The sequence below is a fragment of the Nerophis lumbriciformis genome, linkage group LG15 (assembly GCF_033978685.3).
Source record: "Nerophis lumbriciformis linkage group LG15, RoL_Nlum_v2.1, whole genome shotgun sequence".
NCBI classification, from domain to species: domain Eukaryota; kingdom Metazoa; phylum Chordata; class Actinopteri; order Syngnathiformes; family Syngnathidae; genus Nerophis; species Nerophis lumbriciformis.
The window spans coordinates 29,399,048-29,414,126 of NC_084562.2; the positions used below are offsets into that span (position 1 = coordinate 29,399,048).

General features: G+C 34.1%; 1 protein-coding gene across 2 annotated transcripts; it reads left to right on the plus strand.

Moving 5' to 3' along the window:
• The first annotated feature begins 223 nt into the window (after nucleotides 1-223).
• mnx2b (motor neuron and pancreas homeobox 2b) lies at nucleotides 224-14,791 on the plus strand. Of its 2 annotated transcripts, none has more exons than XM_061975314.1 (3): nucleotides 224-917; nucleotides 9,851-10,008; nucleotides 14,417-14,791. In XM_061975314.1, the coding sequence occupies exons 1-3, from the start codon at nucleotides 233-235 to the stop codon at nucleotides 14,789-14,791; spliced, it is 1,218 nt and encodes a 405-aa protein (XP_061831298.1). In that variant the 5' UTR covers nucleotides 224-232. The 2 variants fall into 2 exon arrangements, with proteins under 2 accessions (XP_061831298.1, XP_061831296.1); XM_061975312.1 differs by having other exon boundaries at nucleotides 224-911.
• Nucleotides 14,792-15,079: the final 288 nt, after the last annotated feature.

Consider the following 15,079-nt stretch of genomic DNA (forward strand, 5'->3'; position numbering starts at 1 on the left):
CTCACAAAGCTCTCTGGGGGGGAAACCGGAAGTCATTAGCTGATTAAGGCTGTCAGAGCCGCGCAGAGCTCCAACCAATCACACGCCACTTCCGGTGTGAGGGGCGGGGCGTGCCGGTGTGTCCACGCGGAGGTGAAAGGAGCAAAGAAATAGTTCCAGGCGGGAAATGATCGTCATATTTTTCATGTTTGCATCTTTGCTTCACTTCCGTCTTACAATTGTCTTATTTTTCATGTTTGCATCTTTGCTTCACTTCCGTCTTACAACTTGTCTTATTGTTCATGTTTGCATCTTTGCTTCACTTCCGTCTTACAACTTGTCTTATTTTTCATGTTTGCATCTTTGCTTCACTTCCGTCTTACAACTTGTCTTATTTTTCATGTTTGCATCTTTGCTTCACTTCCGTCTTACAACTTGTCTTATTTTTCATGTTTGCATCTTTACTTCACTTCCGTCTTCCAAGTTGCTCATGGAGAAGTCCAAAAACTTCCGAATCGACGCTTTACTCGCGGACGAGACGAGCCGAGCGAGCCGAGCGAGCCGCGACTTGTCCCCGGGACTGAGCAGCGACAGCCCGGCGGGGAGCCCCGTGTCGTGCCGCCGCGGGGACACGCCTTCCCCGCGGGCCGCCCCGCAGCTCCACGCGGGCATCATTCCCAAAGCCTCCGTGCTGGGTCTGGGTCACCATCACGGCCTCACCTCGCTGCCCCAGGCCGCCATCCCGGGCATGTACCCGCCCGCCATGTACCCGCTGTCCGCCCTGGGAGGCCAGCATCCCGCCTTCGCCTACACCGGCTTCACGCACCTCTCCCACGCCTACCCCGACCACCTGAAGGCGGCCATGGCGGGCTCGCTGCCCCTGGAGCACTGGATCCGAGCTGGCATCATGATGCCCAGACTGCCCGACTACGGTATTGGCTTTTTAATGTTATCTTATTAATATTGTCTTACCAATAGTGTCTTTTTAATGTTATCTTATTAATATTGTCTTCCTAATAGTGTCTTTTTAATGTTATCTTATTAATATTGTCTTACTAATAGTGTCTTTTTAATGTTATCTTATTAATATTGTCTTCCTAATAGTGTCTTTTTAATGTTATCTTATTAATATTGTCTTACTAATAGTGTCTTTTTAATGTTATCTTATTAATATTGTCTTACCAATAGTGTCTTTTTAATGTTATCTTATTAATATTGTCTTACTAATAGTGTCTTTTTAATGTTATGTTATTAATATTGTCTTACTAATAGTGTCTTTTTAATGCTATCTTATTAATATTGTCTTCCTAATAGTGTCTTTTTAATATTATCTTATTAATATTGTCTTACTAATAGTGTCTTTTTAATATTATGTTATTAATATTGTCTTACTAATAGTGTCTTTTTAATGTTATGTTATTAATATTGTCTTACTAATAGTGTCTTTTTAATGTTATCTTATTAATATTGTCTTACTAATAGTGTCTTTTTAATATTATGTTAGTAATATTGTCTTACTAATAGTGTCTTTTTAATGTTATGTTATTAATATTGTCTTACCAATAGTGTCTTGTTAATATTATTGTTATTATTGTCTTTTTAATATTGTATTATTAATATTGTTTTACTAATAGTGTCTTTTTAATATTATGTTATTAATATTGTCTTAATAATAGTGTCTTTTTAATATTCTGTTATTAATATTGTCTTACTAATAGTGTATTTTTAATATTATGTTATTAATGTAGTCTTACTAATATTGTATTATTATTATTGTCCTATTAATCTTGTATTATTAATATTGCATTATTCATCTTTTATATTAATATCATTATTGTTTTGTTATAATATTGTCTTACTAATATTATGCTAATATTATGATCTTACTAATATTGTATTATAAGGACAAGCGGTAGAAAATGGATGGATGGATGGATAATATTGTCTTATTAATATTGTATTGTTGGTATTGTATTACTATTATTATTATTATGTTATAATATTGTCCTATTAATATTATGCTATTAATGTGATCTTATTAATATTGTCTTGTTAATATTTCATTATTAATATTATGTTATTAATATTGTCTTACTAATATGTTATTATTATCATCTTATTATTATTGTGTTGTTAATATTGTATTATTAATATTGCATTATTGTTATTATTCTGTTATATTGTCTTATTAATATTATGCTATTAATATGCTCTTATTAATATTGTGTAATTATCCATCCATCCATTTCCTACCGCTTGTCCTTTCGGAGTCGTGGAGGGTGGGGGTGGGGGGGTGCTGGAGCCTATCTCAGCTGCATTAATATTGTTTTATTAATATTGCCTTATTATTAATATTATGTAAGAACTGTTATTGGCAACCAGGGCCGCTCATAGCTTCATTGGGGCCCTAAACAAAATTGTATGTAGAGGGGCCCCTATATTAAAAGTAATTTGTGCACTTTATTTATGTAAAACTTTCACTTATTAAAAAAACTAATAATATTTCCAAGACTTAGATTGTAGTTTAAAGTGACTTCATTGTGAAGATTCCCACGCAAATACGGAATTTCATCATTTAATTAATATCAGATTGTCATCAGTTGATTAATAAGTCATTTACAAGCAGGGCCACACCTGGCTAAATTAGGGCCCTGGGCAGATTTTTTTTGTGAAAATGATTTTGATACTTTTTAAATACATTTGATGAATGTTTTGTCCTAGAACAAATGAATGTTGAATAATAATATTTGAAAGTGCAAAGTAACATATGTTCAGACATTGTTGAGACGTGGGGGCCACACAGGAGGAGCTGCACAAGGGACAATCACGTTCTTATCAGTGATGGCTGTATGATTATTTCAATAATCCACATGTTACACACGTCTCTTTCTGCAAAACGGGGCCCCCGCAGATGTTTGGGCCCTACACGCAGCACGTACTCTACCAAAAATGCAATTACCGTATTTTCCGCACCATAAGGCGCCCTGGGTTATAAGCCGCGCCTTCAATGAACGGCATATTTCAAAACTTTGTCCACCTATAAGCCGCCCCGTGTTGTAAGCCGCATCTAACTGCGCTAAAGGAATGTCAAAAAAACAGTCAAATAGGTCAGTCAAACTTTAATAATATATTAAAACCAGCGTGATGTGGGCGCGCATGGAGTCGTATATCAACATGGACGGAGCTGCGTGAAAAAAGCCACCCGGCCTCTTCGCGTAAACTTAAACTTACCTTAACCACTCGCTCATCTTTTCTTCATCCATCCCTTCGAGTTAGCTTTTATGATGACGCCGGCTGGAAAGGTCTCTTTTGGCAAGGTCTTCCTTTTGAATATCACCATGGGTGGAAGTTTCTGGCCATTAGCATGGCAAGCTAGAACCACAGTGAAGGATGACTTCTCATTCCCTGTGGTGCGAATATTCACCGTACGTGCTCCCGTTGTATCCACAGTGCGGTTCACAGGAATATCAGTTGCTGTGAAATAGTAATCCGTGTGCGGATGGAGAGATTGCGTCTTTTCATGAACCGGATCCCTGTCGTTTAGTAGGAGCCATTTTGTGGTCTTTACAGATGTAAACACACAACGGAAATGAAACGTACGGTAATATGCGCGCGCTTTTTCTTCTTCTACGCGGGCGGGTGGTTGCTTACAGTAGAAGAAGAAGCGCTTCCTGTTCTATGGGGGCGGGTGCTTACCTTGGCGGTTGCTTGCGTAGAAGAAGAAGCGCTTCCTGTTCTACCGGGAAAAAAGATGGCGGCTGTTTACCGTAGTTACGAGACCGAAACTTTATGAAAATGAATCTTAATATTTATCCATATATAAAGCGCACCGGGTTATAAGACGCACTGTCAGCTTTTGAGAAAATTTGTGGTTTTTAGGTGCGCCTTATAGTGCGGAAAATACGGTATAGTCTATATTACTAGTTACACTTTGCACTTAACGAGTATTGTTGGGGCCCTGAGCAGAATTTATTCGGAGGCCCCCCAAATTACAAAGTCACTGTTTTTATTCATATCGAAAGATTTTTAAGATTTTTTTCAATCAAACTTGAATGTAATTTGAGGTTTTGTACTGAAAGTGAATAATGGGACATTTTTTTTAATGCAAAATAACAAATTGAACGTAATAAAAATATGAATTTGCAAACTTTCCAACATGGAGATAAGATAACGATGCACCGTGCAAAGTGTTTAGGGACATTTGTGATGACATTCTTATCAGTGCCAGAGCAGGAAGGGGCTTGGAGTAAGTTTGCTGCAAAATATCATATATGAAGCGTACTGTCAGTCATTCATTATTCTTTTTCATGCGCTTCTTTCGGGTCGCTTGTAGCGTAGATCATGCCTAGAAGGAAGGAAGCCATATTTTCTTCCCCCCCGCTTTGTCTGTAAAGGACAAGCCGCTGCGAGGCGTGTTTGTGAGACAAAGAAAGTACCAACAAACGCCTGAGACGCAGCGGAGTTCATCAATAAAAGCCCGAAGCCGCCATTGAATTTTCATCAAGTTAATGGCGTGATGGGATTTGATGGCGTTTATTCCCCCCTCAACTATAAAGTGAGCAAAGAGGTCACGTGTGTCTGCTAACTAGGGGTGTGCAAAGTGCGGCCCCCCGGGGGGACATTTGTGGCCCGCAGCTCATTTTTTATTGGCACATTCTAAAAAAAAGTATTACAAAAGTACATAAAAGGGGGAATAAAAGAGAAACAGGTGACATGTGACAAGAAAAAGTTGCCATGTTTGTTTGTTTTCTTTAAAACTGACATTGCTGCAAAAATAATAATGAATCAAAATCAATGTTATTATGAATTATTGACTTATTACAGCTTCCAATTACTTCACATCAAATATTACACTTTGACATGTTTTTTGGAGGGAAATATTGCATATTTTGTGTTTGACATATTTAAAAAAGACCTGAATTTGACTAGTAATTTAGGCGCTGAAAGTATATATAAAAAAAAAATAATAATAATAATGTATGACTTATGTTTAACACTTTTATGACTGCAGCCCTTTTGGATCCCTGTGAATTTTGGTGAATTGTATTTATTTATTTATTTAAACTTGTATTGCTCAAAAAATAATACTTTACATCAAATATTCCACTTTGAAATTTTTTGGGGGAAATGTTGCATATTTTGTGTGTTTGACATTCATGGCTGGTGAGGCACTGACTTCATCACAGTCAGATTTACAAACATATGAACCCTAAAGAGTATCTTATTCACCATTTGATTGGCAGCAGTTAACGGGTTATGTTTAAAAGCTCATACCAGCATTCTTCCCTGCTTGGCACTCAGCATCAAGGCTTGGAATTGGGGGTTAAATCACCAAAAATTATTCCCGGGCGCGGCGCCGCTGCTGCCCACTGCTCCCCTCACCTCCCAGGGGGTGAACAAATGTAGAGGACACATTTCACCACACCTAGTGTGTGTGTGACGATCATTGCTACTTTAACTTAACTTGAACTTTACACATACAAACTGTAGCACACAAAAAAGCACATTTAATAAAAAAAACGTTATTATGGTCCTACCTTTACTTATAATTGAAGTCCATGCGCCGCTCCTTTTGAACAAAAGCATCGGTAACTTCTTTATAGAAGTCTTCCTTATCTTTCTTCAGTTTTAAAAGTCTCTCTGTCTCGATGGAGATCTTCCTTTAATTATTACCTCCTGCTTCGATTGAAAGTCCAGTTTAGAAAACTGTTTTATTTTAGATATGTAATCCTCCATGTTAAAAGTCCAGGCGAGAGGAAAAAAATAAACGATCGCTGCTAACTGTTGCTGCTTGTTGTCACTTCTTCTGCAGCCGAGTAGTCGCAAGAATGATCCCTGGGATCACTAGCGCCCTCTACCACCAGGAGGCGGGATTACTGCGAGCCTCACACAGTGCGTCTTCGCAGCCGTTTTATGATTGCTCAGCACAAGAAATACGTTACACACATACAGTTGTTGACAAAATACACTGTACATTATATACCTCAGCTAACTAAACTATGGAAATGTATAATATAATTCATATAGCAATACGGTCTCACTGCACAGCAGGCCAGCAGTTAGCCCAGTCATTGCGCAATCCATGGTGAGGCACAACTGGCTGCTGACTCACCGCAAGTCTCTTCTCAGTATTTGAACGGCAAATGTGAAAATTCAGCGATTTTGAATAAAATAATCTAAAACTGGTGAAGTTAAATGGAAAATAACTTTATAGTATAATCACTGGATACATATAACAATTTAATTTTTTATTTTTTTATTTTTACTTTTTTTTTCTTTCCATGATGGCACATGAGGACCTGCCTCCCCTGACTGCACGTCACTGATAGATATATATATATATATATATATATATATATATATATATATACACACACATACATATATATATATATATATATATATATATATATATATATATATATATACACACACATACATATATATATATATATATATATATATATACATATATACACATATATATATATATATATATATACATATATATATATATATATATATATATATATATATATATATATATATATATATATATATACATATATATATATATATATATATACATATATATATATATATATATACATATATATATATATATATATATATATATATATATATATATATATATATATATATATATATATATATATATATATATATATATATATATATATATATTACTAGATCAAATTCAGGTCTATCCATCAATTATAAGTTTTTATTTTTTTCAATCTGTTTTGTTTGTTGATTTTATGCAATTTTTGTTTAAAAATATATATATAAAAAGAACAATTAAAAAAAAAAAATTAAAAAAAACAAATAAATAAGTATATGTATATATATATAATTATTATTATTTTTTATATATATATATATATTTAATATATATTATACTATATATTTAATATATATATATATATTTTTTTTTATTTTTTTTTTAATCAATTATAAAAACTTATAATTGATGGATAGACCTGAATTTGATCTAGTAATTTAGGCGTTGAAAGTAAAAATAATAATAATAATAATAATGTATGACTTATTTTTAACACTTTATGACTGGGGCCCTTTTGGATACCTAAGAATTTTGATGGATTTTATTTATTTATTTATTAAAACTTTTATTGCTCAAAAAAATAATAATGAATCAAAATCAATGTTGTCATGAATTATTGACATATTGAAGGCTCTAGTCACTTCACATCAAATATTACACTTTGAAATATGTTTTTCAAAGTATTGCATTGTGTGTTTGACATACATTTGACAAAAATTGCAGAAAACAAACAAACAAAGAGATTGAAAAAAATAAAAACGTATAATCGACAAATAGATTTGAATTTGATCTAGTAATTTAGGCATTAAAATTAAAATAACTAAGGTATGACTTATTTTTAACACTTCATGACTGGGGCCCTTTTGGATCCCTGAGAATTTATTTTTTTTTACTTTTTTTACTTTTTTTTACAATATTGACATATTGAAGGCTCGAGTTACTTCACATCCAATATTACCTTTTGGAAAAAAATTGGGGGGGAATATTGCATATTTTGTGTATTTGACATATAAAAAAATATTTTTTTTTACAAAAACTGCATATAACAAACAAATAAGATTGAAAAAAATGTAAACTTATAATTGATGGATAGAGCTGAATTTTATCTAGTAATTTAAGCATTGAAAGTAAAAAAAAAAAAAAATAATAATAATAATAATGTATGACTTATTTTAACACTTTTTTGGATCCCTAAAAATTTAGGTGAAATTCCTTTTTTTTTTTTTTACTTTTATTGCTGAAAAAATAATAATGAATCAAAATCAATGTTGTTATGAATTATTGACATATTGAAGGCTCGAGTTACTTCACATCCAATATTACCTTTTGAAAAAAAAATTGGGGGGAAATATTGCATATTTTGTGTATTTGACATATAAAAAAATATTTTTTTTTTACAAAAACTGCATATAACAAACAAATAAGATTGAAAAAAATGTAAACTTATAATTGATGGATAGACCTGAATTTTATCTAGTAATTTAAGCATTGAAAGTAATAATAATAATAATAATAATAATAATAATAATAATGTGTGACTTATTTTAACACTTTTTTGGATCCCTAAAAATTTAGGTGAAATTCCTTTTTTTTTTTTTTTTTTACTTTTATTGCTGAAAAAATAATAATGAATCAAAATCAATGTTGTTATGAATTATTGACATATTGAAGGCTCGAGTTACTTCACATCTAATATTACCTTTTGAAAAAAAAATTGGGGGGAAATATTGCATATTTTGTGTATTTGACATATAAAAAAATGTTTTTTTGTACAAAAACTGCATATAACAAACAAATAAGATTGAAAAAAATGTAAACTTATAATTGATGGATAGACCTGAATTTTATCTAGTAATTTAAGCATTGAAAGTAATAATAATAATAATAATAATAATAATAATAATAATAATAATAATGTATGACTTATTTTAACACTTTTTTGGATCCCTAAAAATTTAGGTGAAATTCCTTTTTTTTTTTTTTTTTTTACTTTTATTGCTGAAAAAATAATAATGAATCAAAATCAATGTTGTTATGAATTATTGACATATTGAAGGCTCGAGTTACTTCACATCTAATATTACCTTTTGAAAAAAAAATTGGGGGGAAATATTGCATATTTTGTGTATTTGACATATAAAAAAATGTTTTTTTGTACAAAAACTGCATATAACAAACAAATAAGATTGAAAAAAATGTAAACTTATAATTGATGGATAGACCTGAATTTTATCTAGTAATTTAAGCATTGAAAGTAATAATAATAATAATAATAATAATAATAATAATACTAGTAATGTATGACTTATTTTAACACTTTTTTGGATCCCTGAGAATTTAGGTGAAATTCCTTCTTTTTTCTTTTCTTTTTTTACTTTTATTGCTGAAAAAAAAATAATGAATCAAAATCAATGTTGTTATGAATTATTGACATATTGAAGGCCCGAGTTACTTCACATCCAATATTACCTTTTGAAAAAAATATTGGGGGGAAAATATTGCATATTTTGTGTATTTGACAGATAAAAAAACATTTTTTTTTACAAAAAATGAATAAAACAAACAAATAAGATTGATAAAATGTTTTACTTAGAATTGTTGGATGGACCTGAATTTGATCTAGTAATTTAAGCATTGAAAGTAAAAAAAAAAATTAATAATAATAATAATGTATGACTTATTTTTAACACTTTTTTGGATCCCTGAGAATTTTGGTTGAATTCCTTTTTTTTTTTTTATTCTTATTGCTCAAAAAATAATAATGAATCAAAATCAATATTGTTATGAATTATTGACATATTTAGGTCTACAGTTACTTCACATCAAATATTCCACTTTAAGATATGTTTTGGGGAAAATATTGCATATTTTGTGTTTTGGGGTTTTCTTGAACAAAAATATCATAAACATAAAACATATTAATATCAGCAAATAGATCTGAAGTTGAATGTATGACTTCTTTTTAACAATTTCCACGACTGAAACCTTAAGCGCAGCCCTAAAGGCTAAAAAAAATCTCTATATTGATTTGGTTTTGAGAATGAAAAATATCAAAATGCTTTTATTTTTCAGTTTGGACAGGCCTGTGCTAAACGATATTAAACTTCCTGTTTGTCGGCGTCAGCTTTTGGCCTGAAAGTGTCTCCTGTCAGAAGTGAAGTAAAAGCATCAAGATGAAGGATTGTAGGACAACAATAACAGGAAGTAAACAGGGCCTGTAAAAGGATGATATGTGATGTGCTAAAGAAAATGATGAGTCATGAATTATTGGCTGTTTGTCTCCTGCAGGACCTCAGTCGGGTCTGCTGGGGAAATGTCGCCGGCCTCGCACCGCCTTCACCAGCCAGCAGCTGCTGGAGCTGGAGAACCAGTTCAAGGTCAACAAGTACCTGTCCAGACCCAAGCGCTTCGAGGTGGCCACGTCCCTCATGCTGACTGAGACCCAGGTGAGACTCTTGTTGCCAAGGTCTACAAAGGCTCTCATATACACCGGGAGGTCCAAACCTTTTCCACCGAGGGCCAAATTACGGAAAGTCCAAGTACGCAGGGGCCATTTTGATATTTCCTCATAAAAAAGATGAAAACACATATTTTCTGGACTATAGAGCGCACTGGTATATAAGGCGCACCCACTATTTTGTTGCAAAAAAATATTTTTTTTTCAAATACAAGCCGCACCCAGTATTTTGTTGCAAAAATATATTTTTTCCATTTATAAGGCGCACCCACTATTTATTTGCAAAATATCTTTTTCCATATATAAGGCGCACCCACTATTTATTTGCAAAATATCTTTTTCCATATATAAGGCGCACCCACTATGTTGTTGTAAATACGTAGATCTTTCCGTATATAGGCCGCACCCACTATTTTGCTGCAAAAATAAATATATATTCCATATAGAAGGCGCACCCATTATCTATTTGCAAAATATATTTTTCCATATAGAAGGCGCACCCACTATTTTGTTGCAAAAAAATATATTTTTCATATATAAGCCGCACCCACTATGTTGCTGTAAAATATATATATTTTCCATATATAAAGGCGCACCCACTATCTATTTGCAAAATATATTTTTCCATATATAAGGCGCACCCACTATTTTGTAGTAAATATGTATATTTTTCCATATACAGGCCGCACCCACTATTTTGCTGCAAAAATATATATTTTCCATATATATATAAGGTGCACCCACTATTTTGTTGCAAAAAAAATTTTTTTTTCATATACAAGCCGCACCCACTATTTTGCTGCAAAAATATATATTTTCCATATATAAGGCGCACCCACTATCTATTTGCAAAATATATTTTTCCATGTATAAGGCGCACCCACTATTTATTTTCAAAATATATTTTTTCATATATAAGCCACACCCACTATTTTGTGTGAAATTATTAGAAATAATGTTAATGAGATTACTCCATAATATACTCCCCTTCAAAAAAAAAATTTATTTTTTTTTACAAAAAAGCCTCTAACCTAACAATGGGTCAACCTGAAAAAACAACCCAAAATTATGTATTAATTGGGTCACACTAATAGTCCTATAACCCCTAAAATAGGTTACTCCTCTTTAAAAGGCAGTTCATGTACATAAGATGTGTGATTAGAAATACTGTTCATGACATTACTCCATAATATATTCCCCTTCAAGAATTGTTTTTATTTTTTGTTTTTTAAAAAATGGGTTACTCTGAAAAAAACACCCAAGAATGGTGCATAGCCATTAAAAACCCAGAAATTGGGTCAAACTCATAGTCCTTTAACCACCAAAATGGTGCGTAGCCTTGAAAACCCAGAAATTGGGTCAAACTAATAGTCCTATAACCCCCAAAATTGGTTACTCCTTATAAAACTAACCAAAAATGGTGCGTAGCCTTGAAAACCCAAAAATTGGGTCAAAGTAATTGTCCTATAATCCCCAAAATGGGTTACACCTTATAAAAATAACCCCAAAATGGTGCATAGACATGAAAACCCAGAAATTGGGTCAAACAAATAGTCCCAAAACCCCCAAAATGGGTTACCCCTTATGAAAATAACCCAAAAAATGGCGAGTAGCCTTGAAAACACAGAAATTGGGTCAAAGTAATAGTCCTATAACCCCCAAAATGGGTTACACCTTATGAAAATAACCCAAGAAATGGTGAATAGCCTTGAAAACACAGAAATTGGGTCAAACTAAGAGTCCTATAACCCCCAAAATGGGTTACACCTTATAAAAATAACCCCAAAATGGTGCATAGACATGAAAACCCAGAAATTGGGTCAAACAAATAGTCCTATAACCCCTAAAATGGGTTACTCCTTATAAGAATAAACAAAGATGGTGCGTAGCCTTGAAAACACAGAAATTGGGTCAAACAAATAGTCTTATAATCCCCAAAATGGGTTACTCCTTATAAGAATAACCAAAAATGGTGCGTAGCCTTGAAAACCCCAAACTTGGATCAAACACATAGTCCTATGACCCCCAAAATGGCTTACTCCCTATAAAAATAACCAAAATGGTGCGTAGCCTTGAAAACCCATAAAATTGGGTCAAACTAATAGTCCTATAACCCCCAAAATGGGTTACTCCTCTTCAAAAGGCATTTCATGTACATAAAATGTGTGATTAGAAATACTGTTCATGACATTACTCCATAATATATTCCCCTGCAAGAATTGTTTTTATTTTTTGTTTTTTTAAAAATGGGTTACTCTGAAAAAAACACCCAAGAATGGTGTGTAGCCATGAAAACCCCAAAATTGGGTCAAACTAATAGTCCTATAACCCCCAAAATGGGTTACTCCTTATAAGAATAACCAAAAATGGTGCGTAGCCTTGAAAACCCAAAGATTGGGTCAAACTAATTGTCCTATAACCCCCAAAATGGGTTACACCTTATAAAAATAACCCCAAAATGGTGCATAGACATGAAAACCCCAAAATTGGGTCAAACTAATAGTCCTATAACCCCCAAAATAGGTTACTCCTTATAAGAATAACCAAAAATGGTGCGTAGCCTTGAAAACCCAAAGATTGGGTCAAACTAATTGTCCTATAACCCCCAAAATGAGTTGCACCTTATAAGAATAACCCCAAAATGGTGCATAGACATGAAAACCCAGAAATTGGGTCAAACAAATAGTCCCAAAACTCCCAAAATGGGTTACTCCTTATGAAAATAACCCCAAAAATGGTGAGTAGCCTTGAAAACACAGAAATTGGGTTAAAGTGATAGTCCTATAACCCTCAAAATGGGTTACACCTGGTAAAAATAGCCCCAAAATGGTGCATAGACATGAAAACCCAGAAATTGGGTCAAGCAAATAGTCCTATAACCCCCAAAATGGGTTACTCCTTATGAAAATAACTAACAAAATGGTGCGTAGCCTTGAAAACCCAGAAATTGGGTCAAACAAATAGTCCTATAACCCCCAAAATGGGTTACTCCTCTTCAAAAGGCATTTCATGTACATAAAATGTGTGATTAGAAATACTGTTCATGAGATTACTCCATAATATATTCCCCTGCAAGAATTGTTTTTATTTTTTGTTTTTTTAAAAATGGGTTACTCTGAAAAAAACACCCAAGAATGGTGCGTAGCCATGAAAACCCCAAAATTGGGTCAAACTAATAGTCCTATAACCCCCAAAATGGGTTACTCCTTATAAGAATAACCAAAAATGGTGCGTAGCCTTGAAAACCCAAAGATTGGGTCAAACTAATTGTCCTATAACCCCCAAAATGGGTTACACCTTATAAAAATAACCCCAAAATGGTGCATAGACATGAAAACCCCAAAATTGGGTCAAACTAATAGTCCTATAACCCCCAAAATGGGTTACTCCTTATAAGAATAACCAAAAATGGTGCATAGCCTTGAAAACCCAAAGATTGGGTCAAACTAATTGTCCTATAACCCCCAAAATGGGTTACACCTTATAAAAATAACCCCAAAATGGTGCATAGACATGAAAACCCAGAAATTGGGTCAAACTAATAATCCTATAACCCCCAAAATAGGTTACTCCTTATAAGAATAACCAAAAATGGTGCGTAGCCTTGAAAACCCACAAATTGGGTCAAACTAATTGTCCTATAACCCCCAAAATGGGTTACACCTTATAAAAAATAACCCCAAAATGGTGCATAGACATGAAAACCCAGAAATTGGGTCAAACAAATAGTCCCAAAACCCCCAAAATGGGTTACTCCTTATGAAAATAACCCAAAAAATGGTGAGTAGCCTTGAAAACACAGAAATTGGGTTAAAGTGATAGTCCTATAACCCTCAAAATGGGTTACACCTGGTAAAAATAACCCCAAAATGGTGCATAGACATGAAAACCCAGAAATTGGGTCAAGCAAATAGTCCTATAACCCCCAAAATGGGTTACTCCTTGTGAAAATAACTAACAAAATGGTGCGTAGCCTTGAAAACCCAGAAATTGGGTCAAACAAATAGTCCTATAACCCCCAAAATGGGTTACTCCTTATGAAAATAACCCAAAAAATTGTGAATAGCCTTGAAAACACAGAAATTGGGTCAAACTAAGAGTCCTATAACCCCCAAAATGGGTTACACCTTATAAAAATAACCCCAAAATGGTGCATAGACATGAAAACCCAGAAATTGGGTCAAACAAATAGTCCTATAACCCCTAAAATGGGTTACTCCTTATAAAAATAACCCAAAATATGTAACCCAACAACAAATTAAACACAACCCATAAATTGGGTTACCAAAATAACCCAACATTTGTTTTAGCGTGTATGTAAGATTCCTGCTGATATCGTATCGCATCAGTGTGGATGTTGGCCAGTCCTCAAGTATGGAATGTGTATCGTGTGTCAGGTGAAGATCTGGTTCCAGAACCGGAGGATGAAGTGGAAACGCAGTCGGAAGGCCAAGGAGCAGCTGGGCTCTGCGGGCCAGTCGGAGGCCGGTGGAGGGAAGACGTCCAACAAAGCCGAGGACAAAAGGAACCCAGGTGTGCATCTGGACTTGGAGGACGGGGAGGAGGAGGAGGAGGACGAGGAGGAGGAGGAGGAGGAAGAAGAGGAGGAGGCGGAAACCCGACCTGGCTTCCCGGTGCACGGACGTGAGCGCGCCATGGACTTCCTGCAGCGTGATGACGTCACCTTTAATGGACACGCCTCTTTTTCTGATGACGAGCTGGAGGACGTGCAAGCAGGACGAGGAGACCGGAAGATGGCGGCAGGCCTGTGATCACGTGACTTATGTATCATAAACACACCTGTGAAGGTGTGATCACATGACTTATGTATCATGAACACACCTGTGACGGTGTGATCACATGACTTATGTATCATAAACACACCTGTGAAGGTGTGATCACATGACTTATGTATCATAAACACACCTGTGAAGGTGTGATCACATGACTTATGTATCATAAACACACCTGTGAAGGTGTGATCACATGACTTATGTATCATAAACACACCTGTGAAGGTGTGATCACATGACTTATGTATCATAAACACACCTGTGAAG